The sequence below is a fragment of the Brachypodium distachyon genome, chromosome 2, assembly GCF_000005505.3.
Source record: "Brachypodium distachyon strain Bd21 chromosome 2, Brachypodium_distachyon_v3.0, whole genome shotgun sequence".
NCBI classification, from domain to species: Eukaryota; Viridiplantae; Streptophyta; class Magnoliopsida; order Poales; family Poaceae; genus Brachypodium; species Brachypodium distachyon.
Genome location: NC_016132.3, coordinates 48,878,743 through 48,902,793, shown reverse-complemented (window position 1 = coordinate 48,902,793; position 24,051 = coordinate 48,878,743). Strand labels below are relative to the sequence as shown.

The 24,051-nt window shown below is 42.6% G+C and overlaps 3 protein-coding genes across 5 annotated transcripts; 2 read left to right on the top strand and 1 right to left on the bottom strand.

Annotated features, from left to right (window-relative positions):
• Positions 1-85: 85 nt before the first annotated feature.
• On the bottom strand, positions 86-5,686 carry LOC100838999 (GTP-binding protein At2g22870). 2 transcript variants are annotated; one of them, XR_002963474.1, is made up of 5 exons: positions 5,005-5,686; positions 4,048-4,117; positions 2,797-2,959; positions 925-1,252; positions 566-637 (listed from the first exon to the last, which is right to left on the bottom strand). XR_002963474.1 is itself a non-coding variant. In XM_003569685.4 (4 exons), exons 1-4 carry the CDS (start codon positions 5,558-5,560, stop codon positions 419-421), a joined length of 1,008 nt encoding a protein of 335 aa, XP_003569733.1. In that variant the 5' UTR covers positions 5,561-5,677; the 3' UTR covers positions 86-418. The 2 variants fall into 2 exon arrangements, 1 of the variants encoding a protein (XP_003569733.1); XM_003569685.4 differs by lacking the exon at positions 925-1,252 and having other exon boundaries at positions 86-637; positions 5,005-5,677.
• Positions 5,687-7,769: 2,083 nt separating this feature from the next.
• LOC100837984 lies at positions 7,770-11,721 on the top strand. 2 transcript variants are annotated; one of them, XM_014898060.2, is made up of 4 exons: positions 7,770-8,570; positions 9,517-9,662; positions 10,143-10,203; positions 11,363-11,721. In XM_014898060.2, the coding sequence occupies exons 1-4, from the start codon at positions 8,287-8,289 to the stop codon at positions 11,388-11,390; spliced, it is 519 nt and encodes a 172-aa protein (XP_014753546.1). In that variant the 5' UTR covers positions 7,770-8,286; the 3' UTR covers positions 11,391-11,721. The 2 variants fall into 2 exon arrangements, with proteins under 2 accessions (XP_014753546.1, XP_003567080.2); XM_003567032.4 differs by having other exon boundaries at positions 7,773-8,570; positions 10,143-11,721.
• Positions 11,722-15,478: 3,757 nt separating this feature from the next.
• Positions 15,479-16,961, top strand: LOC100838695 (pathogen-related protein). Its single transcript, XM_003569684.4, has 3 exons — positions 15,479-15,807; positions 15,972-16,409; positions 16,501-16,961. The coding sequence occupies exons 1-3, from the start codon at positions 15,658-15,660 to the stop codon at positions 16,705-16,707; spliced, it is 795 nt and encodes a 264-aa protein (XP_003569732.1). The 5' UTR covers positions 15,479-15,657; the 3' UTR covers positions 16,708-16,961.
• The last annotated feature ends 7,090 nt before the right edge of the window (positions 16,962-24,051 follow it).

Here is a 24,051-nt window from a genome sequence, read left to right as displayed (position 1 = left end):
GTTCTGTAGACTACAGAAAAACTGACTAGTCAAGAAGTGCCTGCATCTCCTGCCATTTGTATGATGCAGGGTCCAAGGGAGCAAATAACAAACAAAAATGTGAGATTCCCAATGATGATTAGTTGACACGGGAGTACTTTAATATACAGAATGCACAATCTTATAATCAGAAAATAACAAAGAGAAAACGTTGAGATTGTACTGTTATACAAATATATAAAAAACAGGGTTGTTGATTTCAGTGGCTTGTCTGCATACCCAGTCTGTTGATTGAGTAATCATGTACTAGGGCAATTGTGGACAATCAACAGCTCAAAAGGCAAATTAGTTGGTGAAAGCCTGATTGCAAAGGTGCCAATGCATCAAAGCAGCTTGCTTGCAGTTCCTGTTGCTTCAGTCCTATTGCTATTATCCCATCTTAATGCTTGCGCCAATAGTTTCTGAGCTGAGACATGTGCAGAAGTATTTCATCTCTGCCTTGGTTGGTCACGCTGCTCGTCATTATCCAAGGAGGCGCTGCCTCAAAATATTCACGGATCAAATTCTGGAAGTATTCTACGTTTTCTTCTGGTCTCCTGCCACCATTTTTCTTCTTCTTGCGTTTGTCGCATTTTGTGAACACAAGTGTCATGGGAACCTGCATAAATGAAACATTGAAATGGAGCTATCTATAAAGCTGGGAAGCCCCATCTCCTTTTCTTAAACAATAGAAATACTTGCTGTTCAACTAGCTATCAATTCCCTCTCATGTTTGAAGTAACAATAATGCATATCTGATGCAGTAGTAATGGTATACATGTTGCAAGATACATAACACATCTACATCAATGTCGGGTCATTTAACAAATTTATAAATCAATGCATCAAGAGAAGAAATAAACACGCAAGACAATAATGCATTCTTTGGATCTTGCTTGTTATTACCTGTACAGAAGGCAACTCCATTACTCCATGTCCATAAAGGGAATGGGTTAATTGGTGTTATCGGGACCAGGGCACCAGGTCCATGCAAACATAGGTCTTTGTCCAAAGAGGTGTTCTGCACTGAATTGCAGCAAAACAGGGAGGAGGGTGGTTGCAACTCGAAAAGGGAAAATAATGGTCGTGGGGGAAAAGGCAGCAATAAAAGGACAGAAGAGTTTAAAGGAACACTGCTGATGGATATTGACTGGATGAGACAAGGGGAAGGGGTCCAAAGTGCAGAGCTGAGAGTTCAGGTCTTGTTGCAAAAGGTGGTGGGTGAATGCGTACACTGCAGCATTAACACAACGAATGGAACGAGAACTAGCTTCAGGACAGGAAAGAAAGCGTGAATATTGTTACAGAGTACTACTTGGTAAGGTACTACCAAGTTGTCGGACTTGAGTTTGCCATAAAATTTACTTTGTATTGCAGGGTTTGAACTCCAAATAAGAAATAGGGAGTCCGCAGTCAAGCTGGACTCTGTAGGCTTTGTTGGGTTTTGCGACAAATACAGATATATGGACACTACCCAAAAATAAAAATAGCAGGCCATGTCTGGCAGCATTGAGCAACAAAGAAAGCCCATTACATATTTACATGGCACTTCCCTACTAAAACATTTCGCAGATACATATTACAATTATAAACTTGTTAGGGCTTACAGATATTTGTCTTCACTATCATCAGTCAGAGGTCATATGTGGCACTTCTGTTTTGCGTTTAAATTAACTAAAGCAGACCTACTCGGCGGAAACCAGTTCTTGAAAGATAGAACACAGTTTTAAAGGTCATTGTGAGAACATTTGTCATGAATATCCTATAAAAAAATTGATGTAGAAGATTGGACTTGCAGATTCGACGAATAAGTTCATTCTAGGTAAATGTAGGGACATTGCCTTTAACCCTTGATGCTCCTTTTGTTGGGGAACTTAATTTGATATATTCCTTTTCAACTGCAGTATTGCACTCTGTTTTTTCATCATACTTTATGGAGCCATTTGAAATTTTCATTTGTCACCAATTTCAGAAAAAAATTTCAACAGTTTAACTCTGGGTTACACTTCTGCAACTTGAAGTATATTCATTTTGTCTGAGAATTTTGTTCTACACTTCATCTGAGAAATTTGTTCTATTCCTTCACTCCCTACGTGTATTTTTCAGAAACATCCTACACAACATGGAACTCTCCTAACCTGTGCTACATGTTTCATCAAGTGTGCTACAATGACACATTTCGTCATATCATTACCTCAAGGTTTGGGCTGCTCATTTGAACTGCCTCATCTCGATCAGGTTTTTGTGTGTAGTCTATTTATTATATCCATCGATGAGTGCTAGTTTATATGTGGCCTTCTTAGCAGGCTTGATGGCATGTGCTCTTTTATCATTCTTGGTGTTTTCAGATGGCAGCACAAACTAAGGCATACCTGATTTTATAATGTGTTCTCAGATATTGCATCGTGTGAAGGACAAAGCAAGGATCAGGAAAGTAAACTGAGGAGGGTCCTATGATGCTATGGTGTTACTGAAATTACATGTTGAGGGCAAAGCAATACACTCAAATGCTCAGACAGATTGCCCAGGAAAAGCACAGCGACATGTTGAGGGCAAAGCAATACATCGTGTGAAGTTGCAGTAGTTTAGCCCAAATTTAAGAACATTGATGTATTTGCTGAAAAGAAATTAGCGCAAGAACAAAAATTTCCCTGGCTTGAACAGAGTGCCGCTGAAGGGAAAACAAAAAAGGCCCAAACAACGTGCTCCATCGAAAAGCACAGAGGTACTTGATATGATGATATATGAAGGTTTAGTTGTTTGAGAAGGATGGCTTACCTTGTTTTGACCAAGCCAACTAGCATAGTCAAGATCAATCTTCTTAGCAGGAATACTCGCATCTATAAGGAGAAAAACCGACACCAAATTATCTCGGCTGAGGAAGTAATTTCTAGTAAATGCATCCCAATCTTTACGAGCTTCCTGTGGCGCAGAGGCATATCTGTTTCATACAGGCTCTAGTTAAAACCAGAAGATGGAGAATTTCTCAGAAAAAAAATACCATCCAACTAATTCAGTAGTGTGTATATTCCCTGTTTGTCGTATATCTTATTAAGAACAAAATATTTTGGATTTTGACTAGCTTGCATAAAGCATGCCCAATGAAAACTCAATATCACATACTACCTCCGACCCATATTACTTGCCTCAAATTTGCCCAAATATGGATGTCTCTATGTTTAAAAAGAGTCTAGATGCATGTAATATTTCGACAAGTAATATGGGTCGGAGGGAGTAGTAATTTTGACATATATCACTATGTAAATCAAATTAATGAGATGTGGCTGAATATGTCATAGTCAATACTAAATGGTGTGAACATTCTTCTAAATTTCAAAATATCAACTATATTCCGAATCAGTTAGCAACATTTGGCAACTATAATCATGTTAACCACAGCTGCTCAAAATCCAAATCGATAGCCCTGCTTTCCACTAAAGAAATAACCTTGGCTTAATCAAATAATTTCTTCTTCCTGCAGATAGTATCAGGGCAATTAAACTTGATTTAACACCGATGAATTCCTACAGAAATAACCTTGCTTTAAGTCACTAGCAAATTCCTAAAGAAATAATAACCTTGATTTAATCAAACAATTTATTAAACTGTGTTTTATTAAACTTACACATTAAGGAAATTTTCCTTGCAAGGCTCCAAATAAACTGGGCCTTGGCCTTTGTCCAGAAGAAAAATAGTTATCCAGTAGGGCATAAATAAAAGGAGTCTAATACTTCGAAAAAGAGAAGTAGCTTCATCATTAGAGAGCCCAGTTAAGCTAGCATTCATTTCAAGAACATGTATATTCGCAAGTAACGGGAAATAAACATGTAATGCCACCAGTTTCATTTCTGTATATTTGTAACATGAAAATACGAAGGCATAGGAAATTAGGAAGAAATATGGTTAAGTTTCATCGCAACCAAACAGGAGTGAAGTTCATCAATCGCACATTTTAAATATGCCCATCTACATGCTTAAGAAGAAAACGGAAATTAAGGAAATAGAAAGTGGGCAAGAATAGTAGGGTACCCATAACCAGGCAAGTCAACAAGGTACCAGCTGTCATTTATTTTGAAATGATTGATACATTGGGTCTTGCCTGCAGTAACAAAACAATCACTGAGATTAATGATATCTAGATATGAGAATTTGATTCATCCTATTTAAGCTTTGCTGCAGTATATATGTAAATTATAAAAATGAAAGACACAAGATGACAAGAATGTGCAGCCATGAAAATGTTTTGTTCTATTGTTACGAGTCTCGGAAATCGGAACATATTTCCAGAGAAGTATTGATGCTAGACACCATAGATCCATGTGATTTCAGTAAGTTCTTGTGATAAAAAAACAGAAAATTGTAGTTTCTGACATGGGGTGATTGATCTGAACAGTTGGGCAAAAAAAAGGACGCAGAACTAGACAGCCTCAGTTTCATGGAATTTCCCCTAGCCTATTAGGATACTTTCTAGCCAGGCATTCTCAGATTCCATTTGCACGGGCAGACAGGCTCTTATAGAACGTAAACTTGTGGCCACCAAAAAGCACCACAAAGACCATAGTACCATATCTTCTGGAAGCCCAACATTACAGCAAGAAGTATAGCCGATGACCACATTATAGTGCGCATGACCAATATAAGTAAAAACGAACCACCTAGGGGAAAGGACCATCAGCATTCACATGTATAAATGCTGTTGAACAAACTAATTTAGGACGGAAACACATAAGGTGAAGCTTTAGAGATAAGCACCAAAACCCAAAACGAAGTCAATCATGTCCGTAAAAGGTGCCTCCTATGAACACAATTGGGCACTCAAATCGCAGCATAGTCACTTCTACCAGCTCCAGAAAGCCAGCATATTAACTAGGGAAGTGCCTCCTCGCAACTAGGAACGAGGTCCAATCTTGGACATTAAACCCTAAACCCCAATTGCAATGCAAGCACATAAATAAGTACAACAAAAATAATGTGAGCGCAACCTACCAGGCTTCTTGGAGGTGAGCGCGAGACGCTTGCGGCGGACGATCGAGTTGAGCAGGGACGACTTGCCGACGTTGGAGCGGCCGACGAGAGCGAACTCAGGCAGCCCATCCCTGGGACAGTCATCGGGTCGCACGCTGCTCTTCACAAAATCCGCGGCAACAACCTGGGCATCGCCGCGCGCGTACGTGCCCAACACGATGTTGGAGCCCTTGAGGACCCGCCCGGTGACGGCCTCCTCGTCCCCGGGGGTCACGTTCGCCCCCGGTGGCAGGAAGAGCCGGTCGAGCGGAAGCTGTACCTGCACCTCCCCCAGTGGCTCCTCGATGTCGGAGTGGTCTACCGTTCGGGAGCCCTCGGCATCGGAGTGGTCTACCGTTCGGGGGTCCTCGGCATCGGAGCGGTCTAACGTTTGGGGGACCGCAAGCTGAGAGAGCGCAGCGGAGCGGGGCAAGAAGGGGCGGCAGGGTGGGATTCGAGAGGGGCACAGGAGGGGTTTTAAGGTGGGTCTGGATGGAAGGAGGAGGAGGCGAGGGATGATTCGTTGGCAGAGGAGCATAGTCGGCGGCGGCGGCGGCGGCGGCGGTGGCGAGAAGTGACGCCGTTGTTGGGGACTCGCGGAGTGGAGGGGAAGAGCTGAGAGAAGCGGATTGGGTGGGACCGGAAGGTAGATGCTTGCCCTGTACATGAGCCGTCCGATTGAAAATACTGAAATGGACTGGATTTGAATTTCAAAAGCATGTTTGGAACCAACAGTTCTGTGGGAAATTCGAAAGCAACTGCTATTGCCAGAGCATATCATCTTCGTCTGTTATAACCTCTGCGTATTCTTCTTTCCTAGATATGACCGATCTTGCCAAGATAGGGTTTATGAAGAGAGCCAAGATTATAATGTGTACCCCTACTATAGTAATGACAGGATTTGTGAACCCGTTTTCAGGTCTGATGCATCAGCAAAAAGGTGGGGTAATGCGTAATACTTATCATAATACAACATTTTCAAAAAAAAAACTATGTCTCCGGTCTCCAGACCAATAATATTGAGTAATGCATCAGTTTCGCAAAAAAGGAAGATAATGTGCTATGCATGTTACGAATAATCAGAGTGAGTTTGTATATGATTTTGCAATTGTTTTGTTTTTTAAGTGAACATGTGTCTTGGTTCAGACACTTCAGAAGTGTACTAACACATCATCTCGTTTGATGAAGAAAAACAAACAAAGACAATATCACATCCAATAGTCTTCTCAACAGAAGTAAGGTTTTGGTGTTTTGTGGGCATGAAGCCATCCACCCTTTGGAGAGAACAACGAAGTGTGATGGGTTATGGATTTGCCAACGATGCCCTTGCAGACGAGGATGGGGACGGCGATGCCGGTGAGAGCAAGGCTGCGACGAGTCCAGCGGAAGTTGAGCTTGAGGTTTTCGCAGCGAGCGTCCCAATCCTCGATCCACCGGTTCTTGTTCACATCCATCCCGCCGCCCATTTTTCCTCTCCTCTCTTCCCTTCCTCCCCTTCGAGTCGCTGTGCTTGCTGCCGACATATGTGGAGACAGGGGTGGATCCAGGGGTGGTGCTACCCGTGCCGTAGCACCACTCCAGCAAGGTATTTAGTTATTTACAAGAGATTATATTAGCTGTCTAGTTCATAATTATGAAATACCCACGATATAACACCATTAGATCTATTTTATCACCATCCTTCTTCAGTTTCTGGCTCCGCCATACAAGAGATTATATTAGCTATCTAGCTCATAATTATGAAATACCCACGATATAACACCACAGATCTATTTTAGCACCATCCTTCTTCAGTTTCTGGCTCCGCCAGGAGAGTCCTACGCTGTGCCGGATTTAGGTGCCGGGGTAGTGCTAGCTTGATCGCCTCTGCCTTTTCCGGTTCTCCCGAACCTCGCCTGTTCGGCACATGCACTCGCCATTATTCGTTATTGTTCTCTTCACTGGGTAGGCATGTACATTTCAGACTAAGCCCTTTTATGCAAATAATAATAATGGCGAGTGCAAAGAGCAAAACTGGATTTTGGATAGCGCTCGTCTCCTTTTTTCCCATCACAAGTGAATTATCCAAATCTCCTCCTGTCGGCTACGTGATAGGAGACAGGAGAGGCAGCCATGGAGCCAGCGGCGGAGCACTGTAAGGCCCAAGCGGACTGGGTGGAGTCTGCGGCGGAGAATGCGGCGCCGGCGCGGCTGACGCGTGAGTGGAGCACTTGGGCGATGAAGAACGCAAAGGTGCTGGTCCACTACGGATTTATCCCCTTTGTCATCGTCCTTGGCATGAGATCCGAGCCCAAGCCCACCCTGGCCAATCTCTTCTCCCCCATCTAGTGCAGTGCCCAGTCGTTGTTCGTCAGCCCTATCCGCACGGAGGATTGATTCAGTGTTGTATTTCTCTGCCTGCAGAATTTTAATTTTTTGTTTGTCTGAAGTCAGGTCTCCTGATACCGCGAATTTGCTTACTATTCGATGGATTTGCTGTTTTTTGCGGTACATTTAGTTTTGCTTAATGGCAACTAATTTTCTATATCTAAGCAGGAGAAACCCACTACTTTATTTCTCTCAACATGCAAACATGCCACATCATCACATCATTAATTTGTTCACACCTATTTAGTGAAAAACTCATTTTTTTTGCACATGCATGCATGCTACTTTTCATCAAGCTATTTCCACTAATTGAAGAATTTACAATCTATCATACAATTCCATTATATATTTTCACTGGATACTCTCTTGTTACTATTTTTCACTCATGTATGTTCTAAACAACGTGGACTTACTTATGTTAACTAAAAATTTCCGCAACAATGGTGCGGGCGTCATCTAGTTCGATAAGTGTGAGGGCAACCGTTTTTTGTTTTCGGTAAAGCAACAGCACGACAGTGGACATCACCAGCACAGGCAGGGTACTTGGCAGTTTACCCGAATCGACGGACGCTGTCGCATCGTACGCCACCATGGCGGCCAGGGCAGGTAGACCGTGAGAGTGAAGACGCGCGTCGTCTCCGCTGCACGCTGGCCTCGGCCTGCCGCCTGATTCCGAACTTCCATCCAACTCCAACTGCCTCTCTTCTCCGCGACCCACCGTCTTCCGGCTTCCCGCGTCCATAGCGAAACGAGCCCAAGCGCCCAACCCGTCCCAGTTGTACCGCCTCCCGTGTCCCCTCCCCAGGCTCCCCTCCGCTGCCCTCACCCACTAGCCCCTATACTACCTCCTCGCAACAGCCGCGACCGACAGGCTCACCCCGGCCTGATCCCAGAGGAATGCGGCGAGATGCGGCCATCGCGCCCGCGGCGGAAGTTGGGAGCGCCGAAGCGGTGGTTATCGACGTCGACCGAGCGCCAGCGGCGGCAACCGTCGACGTCGACGCATCCGCCCACGGCGTGGCTTGCCGGATCTGCCACCTCAGCCCCGAAGGCGGCGACGAGCCGGCGGCGGCGGCGGCTGGTGGGTCGGAAGTGATCCGGCTCGGATGCGGCTGCAAGGAGGAGCTCGGCGCCGCGCACCGCCAATGCGCCGAGGCATGGTTTAGGATCAAGGGCGATAGGTATGCCATCTCTCCCCCCCTATCCCTCCTCCATGCTCCTGCACTGCATCGTGCTGCTCGCTTGTTTCATTTCGTATGAGTTGGTGTCAAAATGCATCTTAGGTGCTTGATGGAATTCCGCGAAGAATATCCTAAAGGTATCGTAGCTCTTGCCTCCTGGGATTGTTGATCTTGAGGTTGGCCGATCGACTAGCAGTCAGGAATTGTACTTATCTAAATGGATCTAGTGTCGTAAACTTGTATGGATTTCTGCAATGGGAAAAGAAAGATTCAGAGTACATACAGATACAGCCAAAAGAACATTGCTCGTTATTAGCTCATTAGACGAATTGTAAATAAATGTTAAAATGTCTTAGATTCAGCTTCTTTCCTTGTTGCTCGATTCATGTTCGAATGAACCTGAGGGCAAATGCATATATCTGTGTGGTTGTTGCACTACCTCGATATAGATAGTTTTTTAATACCTAAGAGCGTCTCCGGACTCTTGGTTTGTGGAAGCAAAGAACTAAATTCGTGCCTTCTGGATGCTGCTTGGGTTTACGCTTTTCAGCCTTTTGTTTTGGTATCCCGTGACAATCTAAGCCTTTATGTCACTCTCGACATGTGAGTGGCTTTCCATTTGGCATTGGATAATTGGAGTATATCATTTATGCACTAATAAACATTGGAGTTGGTGTGGATGGTCCAGTCTGCTGTCCCACCTCTCGTCCACCAAAAATAATTTCCAAACAGATGGCGCAACTTTTGTTGATTTCACTCTGCTGGGTACAATCAGACAATATTCTTTCCCAGGCGAACCAAACCATTTTGTCTAATTTAGTTAGCAACTACCAGGTCTCCTGTTTTTTTTAAATACTTGTGCTTTAAGAATCTCATATCAATTTGTTGTGTATCTCTGGAACTTGCATCAAGTAGCTAAGAATTCAAAATTTCAATTCCTACACAGGCGCTGTGAAATTTGTGGTTCAGATGCCAAAAACATTACTGGGTTGGAAGTGAAAAAGTTCATGGAGGAGTGGCATGGGAGAAGAATGGCAAATACCACAACTACGGTGGAGAGGGAAAGTACTTGCTGGAGGCGGCAGCCGTTTTGTAATTTTTTGCTAGCCTGCTTACTGATTGCTTTCATGTTTCCCTGGTTTTTGCGTTTAAATATATTCTGATTTATGCTGCTGCAATTGGGACATGTGGAATCAGAATCACAACTTGTTAAGTTTAGTTGAATTGTATAGAAATTTAAGGCAGAACCACAACACAGCTCCTTGAATACATTTAAAAAAAATATACATTTAACTATTCAAAAACTCTGTTCACTTGGTTCTTTGTCCTCTCAATTGCATTTCATGAAATTCAGAATACCTCTGTATTATTATGACTAGCAGGTCACTCACACCTGTGCATTTGCGTGGCTAGATTTGTTACATCTTTTTATATTTATGCTTTAAAATTTTATTAGTATTGTTTTCCATATCAATTGTTTGCCCTGGAGGAAATTGCTACTCATACCCATGATATTGGTCATATAATTGTTATTCCTATTTTTAACCGAAAAACGTACATACATTGATGCAGGTAAACATGGACTCTTTGATCGAGTCCTATTGATACATGAACTCCTCCATGAGTCTTGCTGGTACACCTATCTTATACGCATCATTACCTTTAGATCATGCAGATCTGTCTAGATTATTATAATTCTTCTTTTGTGAGGATGGGATTCATATAATTTAGTCTCCGCATGTGATCGTGTCGCCATTAAGCTTATTTCCGGCTAACATTGTTCCTTGTGCATGAGCATTGAACATATAGGTTGAATCCAAAGATGTGTGGCTTAGGGGCCTAGGGGGTATCTGAAGTTAGTTGCACAGGCAAGAAAGTTGTAGGAAAATAATAATGAATGAATAATACTTCCACAATACATCAGGACTAAATTGGCAGATTTTTTTAATTCCCTGTGTTGCTCTCATGGTCATTAGCGCATCTTTTTTGAAGATAGCATGCTTTGCTACTATGACTTGCTTTATTTATTCTATCTCTTGCTTTATTTATTCTATCTCCACTGCTGACATGGGCAGCAAGATTTTCCATTTCGTGATAGTGAGGTATAGTTAGTACATCTTATCCATATTGAACACCATCTTGCTTCCCAAAGATTTGGACTCAGGTAAATATTTTATGGGCAATGTGCAACATTTTCCAAACCTTACATAAGCTTGATTACTTTATTTTACTCCCTTTTCTCGACCGAAGGAGACAGGCTCCCAATTTGTTGTTGAAAAGATTACTTTATATTTACTCCCTTTTGACTAATCATTTTTCTTTTTAGAGAAACCATGGGTAATTTTTGTTGTGAACAACCTAGTTACAGGTTTGCATCCTTTTGCTATCATACACCAGATAGATTCTTTTTACCATATGTGCGTATCAGGACGTACAAGTTCAAAAGAAGGGTCATGAAGAGAAATCTTGTCGATGATGATATATGTAAGAGTATCTGCTGCAAAAAAATATGGGGTTCTTTCCATAGTTCATCATGTCTCATAGATGTAGTTTGTGCACAGTGAAAAGGCTAGAACTATCTGCCACCTGCCATTAGATCTGTGAAATAATTTAACCACAGGTAGACCATTTTTTACTTGCATGATACAGTTGAATCTGGTCCGTATACTTCAGTATGTTGTTGGTCAAAAGTACTGCTGACTGTAGAAAATTAAGTGCATTGTTGAAAGGAGCAGAATAAGAGAAATTTTGATTGGATGGGTTATAACCATTTCAATTCGCTTATCATGTAGGAGCATTGCCCAGGCTCGAGCTAGTTAAAGGATGACATGAACTGAAAATGGAAGAACAAGGATAAACTGAGTTCTCAGGCAGCTTGCAGTGCTACTTTAACTTCAATTCAGCTTGTTTTGAACTGGAATGCAGCTCCTGCATAAATTTTACTATTTTTCTTTACAATTTACGCAAAATGGCAACAGGTAGTGTATCAATCCCTTGAAGAACAGCCATTATGAACACACCAAGGTTCCATGAACGCAGGGAACTCACACTAAATATAAGGCACATAATCTTCACATTTATAAAGATCTGAGTTGGTGGTCGCGAGTTCACTCTAACAAGACTATCTCTTAAAGGCCATGGAATCATCTAATTGCCACTCACTCTATACGTATCACGATCTTTTGACTATGCTTGATTGGTTTTCATGACTTTCAAGAGTAATTGTATTTTTCAAAATAATATTTGGACATAATTCTTATTTATCAGAAATTTTAAAAATATGAGCGACACATATCTGAACAACTCATGCATAACATAAATTCTTAATTTCGTAGCAGAGCACGGACATTTAGCTAGTTATTTATACAGATTACACTCTAGTATGTGGAAGTGATAGCATTGTATTTCTCTTGCAAAATACTTGTATATGATATATTATTTTACTAACTTTATAAACATAAGTCAAGGTGACCTATCCACTGAAAATCCCAATTCAGTGCAAAGTTGCAAACTATTTTCGTACACCATTGGATCAAGAACCCGTAGCTTTCCCTCAAAAAAGAAAAGAAAAATGCAGCTCGGATCAAAGACAGAAAACCCACTAGCCACTTAAACTCAATGATAAGGGTTATGTGCAAAAGTTGGTTTAAGTGGCTGGTGGGATTTTCACATTTGATGGCTTATGACGATAGTTTGCACTGAGTGAGAGTTTTCATTGGATATGTCGCCATAAGTCAAAACTATAACCAAAGTTTTAGAGCGTTGACCACACTTATAAGACGGATTTTGTTTTGTTATGACAAGACTTTGACCAATAATTATTATCGTATGAGTATTAGGAGTAGCTAATAGTAGGTGGTTTATGTGATCCAAAATCATAGTCGTGAGTGTTTTCCGATACAAACATAACGACATCAGTTTTTATCAAATTAATTACCGTTTCCTTTGGCTCCCTGCACCCGACCAATTCTTACACTCATTTACTATTAAACCACCAATATGAATAGCTAGATAATAGAAACGAGATTTTTCTTAGTCAAAGTGCACAAATCTATATGAGTTGTTTCATGAAACAAAAGGAATGTACCAATAAAAAACCTATTGGTAAAAAAACTTTATCAAGGAAATGTGCCTTATGACTTTCAAAAAAAAAGAAATGTGCCTTATGAATATGAACAACGGAGCTGGCGCTGTGTACTTAAACAACGAGCTTGCTCCTATGGGCTATATAGCTCTAGATCAAATGGTCTAGTTCAACCTGCCCTAGCTAAGCTAAGGTTAAAGAACCAAACGCATCCTCAGCTTATACTTGTTGTCAAGTCCACGCCATCGTCCAACCATGTTGAGCGTCAACTCTGTTAGGACTTATAGGACCACTTTGCTTGTTCCAACTTCCAAGGGGAGCCGTCATCCCCCGTTTAGATGAACACCGTCGTTATCCCCGTTCCTGTTACAAAGTTGAAAACGGGAGCCTGTCTACTGTACGTACGTATAGCAGCTGAAAAGGAGTCATCGCCTCTTGCGGTTCGACTTGGATGTGTAGTTTTGTTTGTCAACACAGAATAAGCTGACGTCTTTTGCTAGCTTGCACCAACTTATCTCGTGCAGAATATGATGATCTTCATCTCTACAATAATGTATTCGCTCCACGACGACGATGTCGTTTTCATACATGCGAATCGTCGGCATTTATCGAGGAGATTCTGATAAAGCCGACGCCCACGTCAGCTCTTGTGTACGTGGCAACCCGAAAGGCCGAAACACGAGTGCTACTTTGTCCCCAACACGACGGCTTTGGGAGAGTGATCCGTCTTAATTCTTGATGCTTGTTTGCATGGGCTGAGATGATCACGTTGGTTAAACCATCCATTTTGAAGTTTGAACCATGTACTGATGTCCTTACCACACCAGTTTGAGCCAGACTTATATTTGACACATTGAACCAATGTTTGAACCATGTACTTGCCTAAACACTGTCCTAGATTTGCAATAACTGACGTCTGCTTTTGACCTTGCACGAATCTCCAAGAAGTACAGTTAGTGGCATTTGGTTTGGACCTCGCATGAAGCAGTATTTGCACTTCTAACACGTGTGGACCGATTCATTATACCGTATGATTAAACATGTTCCTCAGCGTAAGGAGACCACGCTAATTTTTCATCTTTATTTTTTTCGTTTTTGCATACTTTCAGTTGAGATTTGTTTAGGCATTGAGCGCCACCAAAAGTGACTTTTAGTGGCTTAGATCCAATTACAGAATGTTTGCCGACGTGTTGTTTGAAAGAAAACAATCGCCGACAGCGAGTATTATGGTACCGACTGGCTGAGGCAGGCATACTTTTACTAGATGACGCACATAACTCGAGCCAGGTACAAACTTTTGGCCGTAAGAGATCCATCAAACAGGCCCGTACATACTTCTTGATGGGCTGCCAGGTGCATATTGTACCATGGGATTTCTAACCAGACTAATCATGTCTGTACTCTATACTCTCCAACCTAGAAACCTTAGCCGCCGCCTTCACATGGCCTTCTAGTGACACTGGGTTTTAAATCCTATCCCCGCCGTCACTTTGCTATCCTCACTCCCCTCCCGTTTTAAATCCTATCCCCGCCGTCACTTTGCTATCCTCACTCCCCTCCCGTGATCGTCGCTTGTCCGTGTTAGCAAGCGGCGGTGAAACGAGACGGCTTGAGGGCCCCTTTGATTCAACGAAGTTCAAAACGATTTTTGGAGGATCCTAATTCTTAAGAATTTTTTTCCTACGTGGGTCGTTTGATGCAAAAGGATAGCAGAACATAATTTATTTATTTCTTAGGATTCATTTGTAGTAGGTTTTTTAAGGAAAAATTACATCCACTCCAACATATTTGTAAGAATCCTATGTTTTTCCTGTACACAATCAAACATCATCTGATTTCTTTCTGTAGTTTTCAAGAGACAATGCCACTTGACCTTGTATTTTTCTTATTCCTGCGTTTTGAAAATCATTGTGAATAATCAAAGAGGCCCTGAAAGACCGACATGGAAATATGGCATAGAAAATTATGCAGATCAATGCGTTTCATTTGGTACACGCATGACCATCCCCTTTGGTAACCTAGACATCACTTTTGAGGATGGCCAAAGGCCGTGGCTGTGATTGTGGCTGTCAACAACACCAGCGCACTTTGCAAACACTGGGGTTTTGCCGTGTTGCGCCCCTTTTTGAATGATCTTGTCTTTCAAGAAACGGTGCTTATTGATGAGAGAAAAACCCTCGGTTTACTGCTTATTGGGTGTATTCGTTAGTTAAGGCAGCTTTTTTTTTTCAAACGATCTGATTGATAGTCAAATTTCCATTACCGGAAAATAACGGAACAAACACAAAGGTCACCCAATTACATATTTCAAACACGCACTTGCTGCTATTGCTAGCAAGAACTCATGCATGCAGGACCTTCGTAAAGGTACATCTTTACATATTTCTACCAACCTTCTAAGCAATTGCCTAATTCCCAAAGCTGGAGCTCTTTCAACTCCAAAAGAAAGGAAAATATTCGAAAGGAGGCCGAAAATTACTATTTCTTAAATGTAAGAAGTTCATAACTGTGTTCTATGTTAAACTCCTAAAGTTGACGAAATTTATAGAAAAGTCTAAAATATCAAGTGGACAAATAAATATACATGAAAATATATATCATGATTAATTTAATAAAACGACCTTAGTGTCGTGCATATTGGTAATTTTTATTATTAATTTGACCAAAGTTTAAAGGTTTGATTCCTAACAAAGAGATGACTTCTCTTACATTCAGAGAAGAAAGAGTAGCACTACTCCATACCTAAAAAAATCGGCAATAGGTAACGAAATAACGACTGACATACCTGCATGAGATCCGATCTGATAGATAATATAAGCCTCTTTTATGTTGCGGAAATCAATCAGCTGACAGATAGTCTCCTCCATACTTGCCGAGGACACCTTTAAACCCCCCACACCGGCTCACCCGTTCCACTACATTGATCAGCGCAGACCCTCAGCGCCCAACGCCCAACACTGCCATCTCTGTATCGTTCAGTGTCTCAGCTAGCGCGCGTGTGCGATGGAGGCACCAGCAGCAGGAGATTCCTCCGGCGGCGACAGGTACAGATCTCACCTGGCCGGCGAGGGCGAGAAGAACACCTTGTGGCGGCACGGCGCGCCGCCCACGTACGACGCGGTGAACAGCCTCTTCGAGGCTGAAAGGACACAGGTATTCCTTCGATCATTCCATATTCTACCTTGAAAGAACTCATGTACTGCAAGGAACGCCTCTTTCTCCTGGGCTCGTGGCAATTAATCGCGAGTCCTTTTAAATTCTAAATCCACAACCTGCTGCATGGATGCGCCCGTCACACGGATTTGTTAATTTTGCAGGAGTGGGCGAAGGGGTCGCTGGAGGAGACGGTGCAGAACGCGATCAAGACGTGGGAGATGGAGCTGTCGCACAAGGCCCGGCTGGGGGATTTCAAGTCGGTGAGCCCCGCGCCGGGCCGGTTCCGGCTGTCCGTGAACGGCGGCCGGGCCTTGACGGGGGAGGAGACGCTGGCCATGGGCAGCTACAACGCGCTTTTGTCCGGCCCGATCCTGCCCGGCGCCGGCGCCTACGACGCCGCGGCCGAGACCTTCGAGTCCTCCCACGAACTCTTCCGCTCCGCCTTCCCTCGCGGGTTCGCGTGGGAGGTGGTCAAGGTCTACTCCGGCCCGCCGGTGATCGCGTTCAAGTTCCGCCACTGGGGCCACATGGAAGGGCCCTTCAAGGGCCACGCCCCCACCGGCGACAAGGTCGAGTTCTCCGGCGTCGCCGTCCTCAAGGTGCGCCGTAAGATCAGGCATAAATGGTCATTTATTGGCGTGTCAGATATCACCAACTGAAACTGTTTGGACTTTGTATGAACGTGCACAGGTGGACGAGCAACTGCGGGCGGAGGACGTGGAGGTGTACTACGACCCAGGGGAGCTTCTCGCGGGGCTTCTCAAGGGTCCCAAGGAAGAAGCCGAGGTAGCGGCGCTCGCCGCGAGGCTCGGCGAAGCGGCTGCCGTGTCGGGATCAGGTGCTGACGGGCAATCCCCAGCCAGCTGCCCCTATCTGGGCTCCGGAAAGCAGGACTGATCGACCGAGTGGCCAGGCCAAATAAAACGTGTGTAGTGACGTCTCCACTCTCCAGTCCCCAGGATATTGTTGTTGCATCACTGTGTCGCGATCAGAAAGATCATTTTCGTCAGCTTTCGAGACCGACCGAAAGCTCAGTTCAACGTGTAATTGTACTGCTTTACGTACGTGCTTGTTCCTTTGGTTTCAAGGCGGCGATCGGCCTCGTCGCAATTAATTAACCGCACCTGCTCTGTGAGAAGCGGTTTGTCACACGGATTTTTTTTTTCGCGGAAAAGGAAGACGGCTCTGCCCGGCTCTGTATCCCGTGACAAGTACAGCCAAATTTCCATTCAGAACATCTAAAAAAATAAAATATGCGCAATATCATTAAAGTCGAACACATCGGCTTGCAACATGAATCCCACCATCTTTTAGTCAGGCCAAAACCAATATCTCTATATCTGTTATATAAGCCTCCCTGGTCCAACGTCTCTTGCTACTCGTTCTGATTCTAAATTCTTGACGTTGATTTAAAATTTTTTGTTGCAATTTGAACTAACTAAATCCACAACAAGAATTTAGGATCGGAGTGAGTGGTGTATTACTAACGTTAAAACACAATATCTCCAATGTATTTCACTTGTGTTATGTGTAAAACTTGCCGGATGACTCAGTGCATTTGCACGTCTACACATGACTATAGATTTTATGGTTTTTTTTTAGCAATTAGCCCACCAGGATTAATGATCGACAAAATTTAGCTTATACATAAGAATATGATGACTTTCCCCTCTTATTTTAATAAACATGATTTCTATTGTGCCAATGCTTGATTCGTCGCTGGCTGAAAAAAAGTGCTTGTCATTGGATCAACCCTTTCTTCACATCATGGTGGCCTTGTGCGAAGAGGCTGACTATTGAATCTTTAAGCCTGTCGTTTTGCAAAAAAGAATCACATGACGTGTTTTTATTTGGATCCTTAATTCTTCACCATCTCATAAAAGTGGTATTTGATTACATTTCTTTTAAACTTTCTATTGGATCATATTTTTAAGGTGGCAATCACGGACTCATGGTTATATATATATATGTATATGTACTTCTAGCTGAGTAATTTGTTTATGAGTTTTTTTTATCTTTTTCTATATCCGTTATAATATAGAGCCACAATGATTGACGATGAAGATCATTTTGCCTTTGTGGACGAATTTGGTGACTTCATGTCCTTTTGTTTTAATTATATAATGGATATCTTGTTTTTCTATCTTTAGTTTTAGGCTCTTCTAATTTAAAGATCATTTAGTCTACGTGAACGAACGTAGTGGCTTCCCACCTTTTTGTTCTAATTATATAATAGATAGTTGTTATTTAAAAGATCCGTGAGGGAGAAAATTTAATATATTTGTGTTGGTTTGCGTGAAAAGACGGTATGTTAGGACAAGAAATGATATTCTAGCAAGAAAAAAAAATGAAAGTCACTATCAAACACCTCGGCGTTTAGAATATGTTTGGATGGTGGACAAACTAGCAATACCATTTTTTTTGTGCTATGACCAAACATTTGGCTTTTGCTTGGATGATAGCCAATACTTTGGTATGTCCAACTGATATGCTTCTTAGCCAGCTAGTTCATTTTTTCACAAACATTGGTCAAAACATGGGCAACTAAAACTTTGACCAAAATATTAGCTAGCCAAATTTAATAGACATGGTTGGCTCGAATCAAACAACTCTTAATTCCCGGCGCATAAAAAAGTAATAAAGAAAGAAAAGAAAATACGTACAAATAAAGCTACCACAGTTACCACCGCAAATTTTTGAAAACACGAAGTTGCCACTCCCCACCCGCACGAAGTGAAATGTCATGATCTACTTATTTTTTCTGATCCTGGCAAACATAACTAGTACTCTCTCCGATCCATAACAAGTGTCCCATATTTTATACTAGCTTAGTACAAAGTTGTACTAACTGAGACACTTTTTATGGACCGGAGGAATTATTTTATACTGCTTTAGATTCTGTATTGCATGTTCAACTATGAAGAGCGTTAACTCATTAATAAAGCAAGCTTTCAGACTAGTAGGTGTGTTCAAAACAAGTATTAGCAGTTCTTGGTAGTATTCATCATTTTGCATGCTTCTCTGGGGTGCAGTCTGATTGAATTGTAAGATAACTACCTTAAATACTCTTGTTACTGCATTTGGATATATTCATTTATTCAATGATTAACTCATTCTCTTGATCTATGAAGGTGAAAAAGCTAGCTAAAGCCTTGGAATCACACTCAAGTAATAAAACCAACACAACTCAAACAAATGCGCAATGAATTCTTGGACACTACTCCTCACTATGGTGGACAGAAAGGTATTGTACAACTCCCATTTTGTGATGTGAAAGTTTATCTGCAACCCATTTATACCTTTTTTCCTCCTTAGAAGCACAAACCAAAATTGGACTTGAACTTGCTTGATTTGCCTGCAATTGTATTTGGAACTTTTGAAGAAAACATGGCCACTTATGGTGTTGACTTTCTGTTTGGTAGTTTAGTCCACTTGAGTTGTTAAATTTGTCATGTCCACACATAGTCCTTGAGTAGGGAAAACATAAGTAGGCATGTCTCGTTGATTTTATTGATATAATCTCCACATGATGTGGACATTGCTGTAGGTTTGTCTTTGCAATAACACTCAAATTTGTTAAAAGTTGGTTATCAATTACTCTCTCCGTTTGGGTTTATAAGGCCCACGTGGAATTTTATGCCAAACTTTGACTAATAATTGCATTGGTGGTACAAGATTATCGCGGCACAAAAGATATATTGTTGGATTTCGTATTGAAAAACTCTTTCTAATGATTTTTATATACATATACCAAATATAATTTGAATAATTGTGGTCAAAGTGTGACACAAACTTCAGTAGTAGCCCTATAAACCCAAACGGAGAGAGTAGAAGATATTGAATACATACATGTTTGTTGTCTGATTATGACGCAGTCTGAACAGTGATTATAACCAAGCAGTTGAAGAAACGCTAGATGTTTTAATCTGCACTAAAAGCTGCCATATGTTTCCATCAGAGATCTGGGACGCACTCCACGCAGCTGCACAAGCTGATGTTTCTCTTGCGCAAACCATAGTGGATAGTGCTAGGCATCATCGTCTCGAATTCTGACATGACACTTTGCTACGATGAAAGTGTTAAGAGTATTAGTCTTTCCCTTTATGTGTTTTTATGCTTTAGTTTTCCTATTGTCTAGTCTGGCCCAAGGACCATGTAAGCCCTTGTATATTATTCTAGTAACTTAATGGAGAAATTGATTTGGCCTTGTAACATGGTATCAGAGCTTTGGCCATCTCCACCTTAGCTTCCCTCCCTGGCCGCCGGCCGCTGCTCCCGTCACATCCCCTGCTGCTGCTCTGCTCTGTCTCCACCTCCGCTAATGATGCTGCTGCTACTCTCTTAACTGTCCGCCTCCCCTGCTGCTGCTGCTTCATCTCTCTACTAGATCCCCTTTCCTCTGCTGCTGGTTTACTTGCCCTCTCTTTCTTCATTGGATTCATTTTCCTCTGCTGCTGCAGAGCTGCCGGCCTGCTTGCTCTCTTCTGTACGTGTTGTGTGCAGACACATCGGGTATTCAGTTTGTTCCTGCAGTTTGGTCTGTTCACAAGTCTAAGGTGGATTACGTGCTGTTGTGTGCCTTGGATTGCTGCAAAGTTCGAGTGAATTTGCTGCTGCATATGTGTGCAGGTTACGAGCAGAGAAGCTGAGGTATTTCCTTGTGGGCTGATTAGCTTGGAACAGAAGTTGGCAATCCTGCCCTTGTGTTGGTACAGTATCTTTCCTTGCTGTTTAGCTGCACATCATGAATTCTGATGGTCTGCTTGGTCCTTGTCCTTCCTTGTGTCATGGAGTTGATGATGTTGATTCCATTTCGGTTCCCACCCATTTGCAAAATTTGGCAACTCAGTTGACTCAATTTCAGAACCAGCTTCTCAATCTTCAGACCCAACTGCATCAGTTACAAGCATTGTATGATGGATCAGTTGGTAGTCATGTTTCATCATGTTCAGTGTTAAGTGTTGGCGCTCCTGGGTGTTGGACTCTGGGGCTTCTTTCCATGTCACATTTGATATCTCTTGCCTTACATCATGTCGACCCATTACGGATGGTATGTGTGTTCATACAGCTGATGGTACTCCATGCAAAGTCACTCATAAGGGTACTCTGTCCACATCTCAGTTTGCAGTTTCAGATGTGTCCTTGGCTCCTAAGCTCTCAATGAATCTCATGTCCGTTGGTCAATTGGCTGATAAGAATTATTTTATTGGATTTAATGATGTCTCTTGCTATGTGCAGGATCGTTAGAGCAAAAGGATCATTGGAACTGGCCATCGTCGTAGAGAATCCACATTCCTCTATGTCCTTGACACCTTACACCTTCCTCCATCTTTTGCTTCGTCTGTGTCTCTCTCTGCTACATCTATGTCGAGATCCATTTCTCATTTTTCTTTTGCCCAGTGGCATCATCGTTTAGGTCATTTATGTGGTTCTCGTTCATCTACTCTTGTTCGGCAAGGTGTTTTGGGTCGTGTTCCCGTTGATACTAACTTCCATTGTAAGGGTTGTAAGCTAGGAAAACAAATACAACTTCCATATCCTTCAGCACCACATCTTCCAGTCGCCCTTTCGATTTAGTACATTCTGATGTATTATGGGGTCATTCTCCTTTTGTTTCAAAGGGTGGCCACAAACATTATGGCATCTTTGTTGATGATTATTCTCGGTATACTTGGGTCTATTTCATGAAGCATCGTTCTCAACTGATGTCCAAATATCAGGCATTTGCACGTATGGTCCATACACAATTCTCTTGTGCTATCCGTGTGTTCCATTCTGACTCTGGGGGTGAGTACCTATCTGCTGCTTTTCGTGAGTTTCTATCCTCTGAGGGTACTCTTCCTCAGCTTTCATGTCCAGGTGCTCATGCTCAGAATGGTGTTGCTGAGCATAAGCATCGTCATATTACCGAGACAGCTCGTACTCTTCTGATTTCTTCCTTCGTTCCTACTCAATTTTGCGGTGAAGCTATCTCTACGGCTGTGTATCTCATCAATATGCAGCCTTCCTCCCGTCTTCAGGGCAAGTGTCCTGGTGAGGTTCTGTTTGGTTCTCCTCCAACATATGACCATCTCCGTGTTTTTGGTTTTACTTGTTATGTTCTTTTAGCACCACGTGAGCGTACCAAGTTGACCGCACAATCCGTTCAGTGTGTTTTTCTTGGATACAGTCTTGAGCACAAGGGTTATCGTTGCTACGATCCTTCTGCTCGCCGCATTCAATTTTCTCGAGATGTCACTTTCGTTGAGGATCAACCCTTCTTCTATTCCTCTTCCACTCGGCCATCATCTTCCACCTCCTTAGAGTCCACCTCTTTTCTTTCACTTCCACCTATCTTCTCTTCAGATGAGTCCATTTCTGATCAACCACCACCAGATACACCTTCATCACCACATGACTCACCCTCTCCTCCACCATCTCCATCTTCTCCTCCACCAGCTCCACCTTCTCCACAAGCTCCACCTTCTCCTCCAGCAGCTCCACCTCTTCTAGATAGCTTTCCTTTCCATTACACTCATCGTCCTAGAGTCTCACCTAATACTCAACCGTCTATTCCTTCATCTTATGTTCCTCCAGCCAGTACTATTGATCCTTGCACTGACGACTCCTCTCAGACAATAAGGTATGCTCTTCGTGATCGTTCCTCTCTAGAGCTTCCAAACAGATATAAAAATGATTTCTTTGCAGGGGCTGCTTATGAGCCTACAACTTATCAAGAGGCAGTTGTGATGCCTGAGTGGCAACAAACTATGTCTGAGGAGCTTGCAGCCCTAGAATGTACTAGTACTTGGGATTTGGTTCCACTAGCTCCTCGATCAGCCCCTATTACTTGCAAATGGGTGTACAAGGTAAAAACTAAGTCAGATGGCTCTGTGGAATGTCATAAAGCCCGGCTTGTTGCAAGAGGGTTTCTGCTCCTGTTGCTCACATGACATCTGTTCGCACACTAATCGCTATTGCTGCAGCTCGTTCATGGAAAATTTCCCAAATGGATGTGAAGAATGCTTTCCTTCATGGTAATCTACATGAATAAGTTTATATGCAACCACCTCCTGGTGTTGAGGTTCCATTGGGACATGTATGTCGCCTTCGAAAAGCTCTTTATGGGCTGAAGCAAGCCCCTCGTGCTTGGTTTCAGCGGTTCAGTTCTGTGATTCAAGCTGCTGGCTTTTCTCCTAGTGAGCATGACCCTGCACTGTTCATTCATACATCTGAGCGTGGTCGTACGCTTCTTTTACTCTATGTGGATGACATGTTGATTACCGGAGATGATATGAAGTATATTGCTTTTGTCAAGAAGAAATTAACTGAGCAATTCAAGATGTCAGATTTGGGGTCTCTCAGTTACTTTTTGAGAATTGAGGTCAAGCAAACTGATGATGGTTACTATCTCTCTTAGCAAAGGTACACTCATGATTTGATTTCTCGCTCAGGCATTAGTGACACACGCATTGCTGCTACACCCATGGAGCTCCATTTGCATTTACGCCACACTGATGGCATTCCTCTTGAAGATCCTTCCCGTTATCATCATCTTGTGGGCAGTCTTGTGTACCTCACTGTGACTCGACCTGACATTTCACATACAGTTCACATTCTCAGTCATTTTGTCAGTGCTCCTGCCTCAGTTCACTATAGTCATTTGCTTCGTGTTCTTCGGTACTTGAGGGGGACAACATCTCGAAGGTTGTTCTATGCTCGCACTAATGAACTTCAACTTTGTGCTTACTCTGACTCTACTTGGGCAAGTGATCCTGTTGATCGTCGGTCAGTCACTGGTTACTGTCTCTTTCTTGGACATCTCTTATTGCATGGAAGTCCAAGAAACAAACTTCCGTGTCTCGTTCTAGTGCTGAAGCTGAGGTTCGAGCACTTGCTACTACTACATCAGAGATCGTTTGGTTCGTTAGTTATTGGCTGATCTTGGTGTATCATGTGATGCACCAACATCACTTCTTTGTGACAGCACTGCAGCGATTCAGATTGCTAATGATCCCGTCAAACATGAGCTAACCAAACATATCGGTGTGGATGCATCATTCACACGCTCTCACTGTCAACAATCAACAATTCATCTCCAATATGTTCCATCGGAGCTTCAAGTGGCAGATTTCTTCACCAAAGCTCAAACTTGAGAACAACACAAACTTCATATTCTCAAACTCAATGTTTCAGATCCACCTTGAGTTTGTGTGTGTGTGGGGGGGGGGGGGGGGTGTTAAGAGTATTAGTCTTTCCCTT

Bases quoted from the DNA above. Each gene is read 5' to 3' on its own strand.
- LOC100838999 (XM_003569685.4), bottom strand. From the start codon at position 5,560: ATGCTCCTCTGCCAACGAATCATCCCTCGCCTCCTCCTCCTTCCATCC. The intron at 2,960-4,047 runs GTACCCTACTAT...TGTATGAAACAG, and splicing joins GTTGACTTGCCTGGTTATGG to ATATGCCTCTGCGCCACAGG. The intron at 638-2,796 runs GTAAGCCATCCT...TCATTTATGCAG, and splicing joins GTTGGCTTGGTCAAAACAAG to GTTCCCATGACACTTGTGTT.
- LOC100837984 (XM_003567032.4), top strand. From the start codon at position 8,287: ATGCGGCGAGATGCGGCCATCGCGCCCGCGGCGGAAGTTGGGAGCGCC. The intron at 8,571-9,516 runs GTATGCCATCTC...ATTCCTACACAG, and splicing joins TTTAGGATCAAGGGCGATAG to GCGCTGTGAAATTTGTGGTT. The intron at 9,663-10,142 runs GTAATTTTTTGC...ACATTGATGCAG, and splicing joins CTGGAGGCGGCAGCCGTTTT to GTAAACATGGACTCTTTGAT.
- LOC100838695 (XM_003569684.4), top strand. From the start codon at position 15,658: ATGGAGGCACCAGCAGCAGGAGATTCCTCCGGCGGCGACAGGTACAGA. The intron at 15,808-15,971 runs GTATTCCTTCGA...TTAATTTTGCAG, and splicing joins TCGAGGCTGAAAGGACACAG to GAGTGGGCGAAGGGGTCGCT. The intron at 16,410-16,500 runs GTGCGCCGTAAG...GAACGTGCACAG, and splicing joins CCGGCGTCGCCGTCCTCAAG to GTGGACGAGCAACTGCGGGC.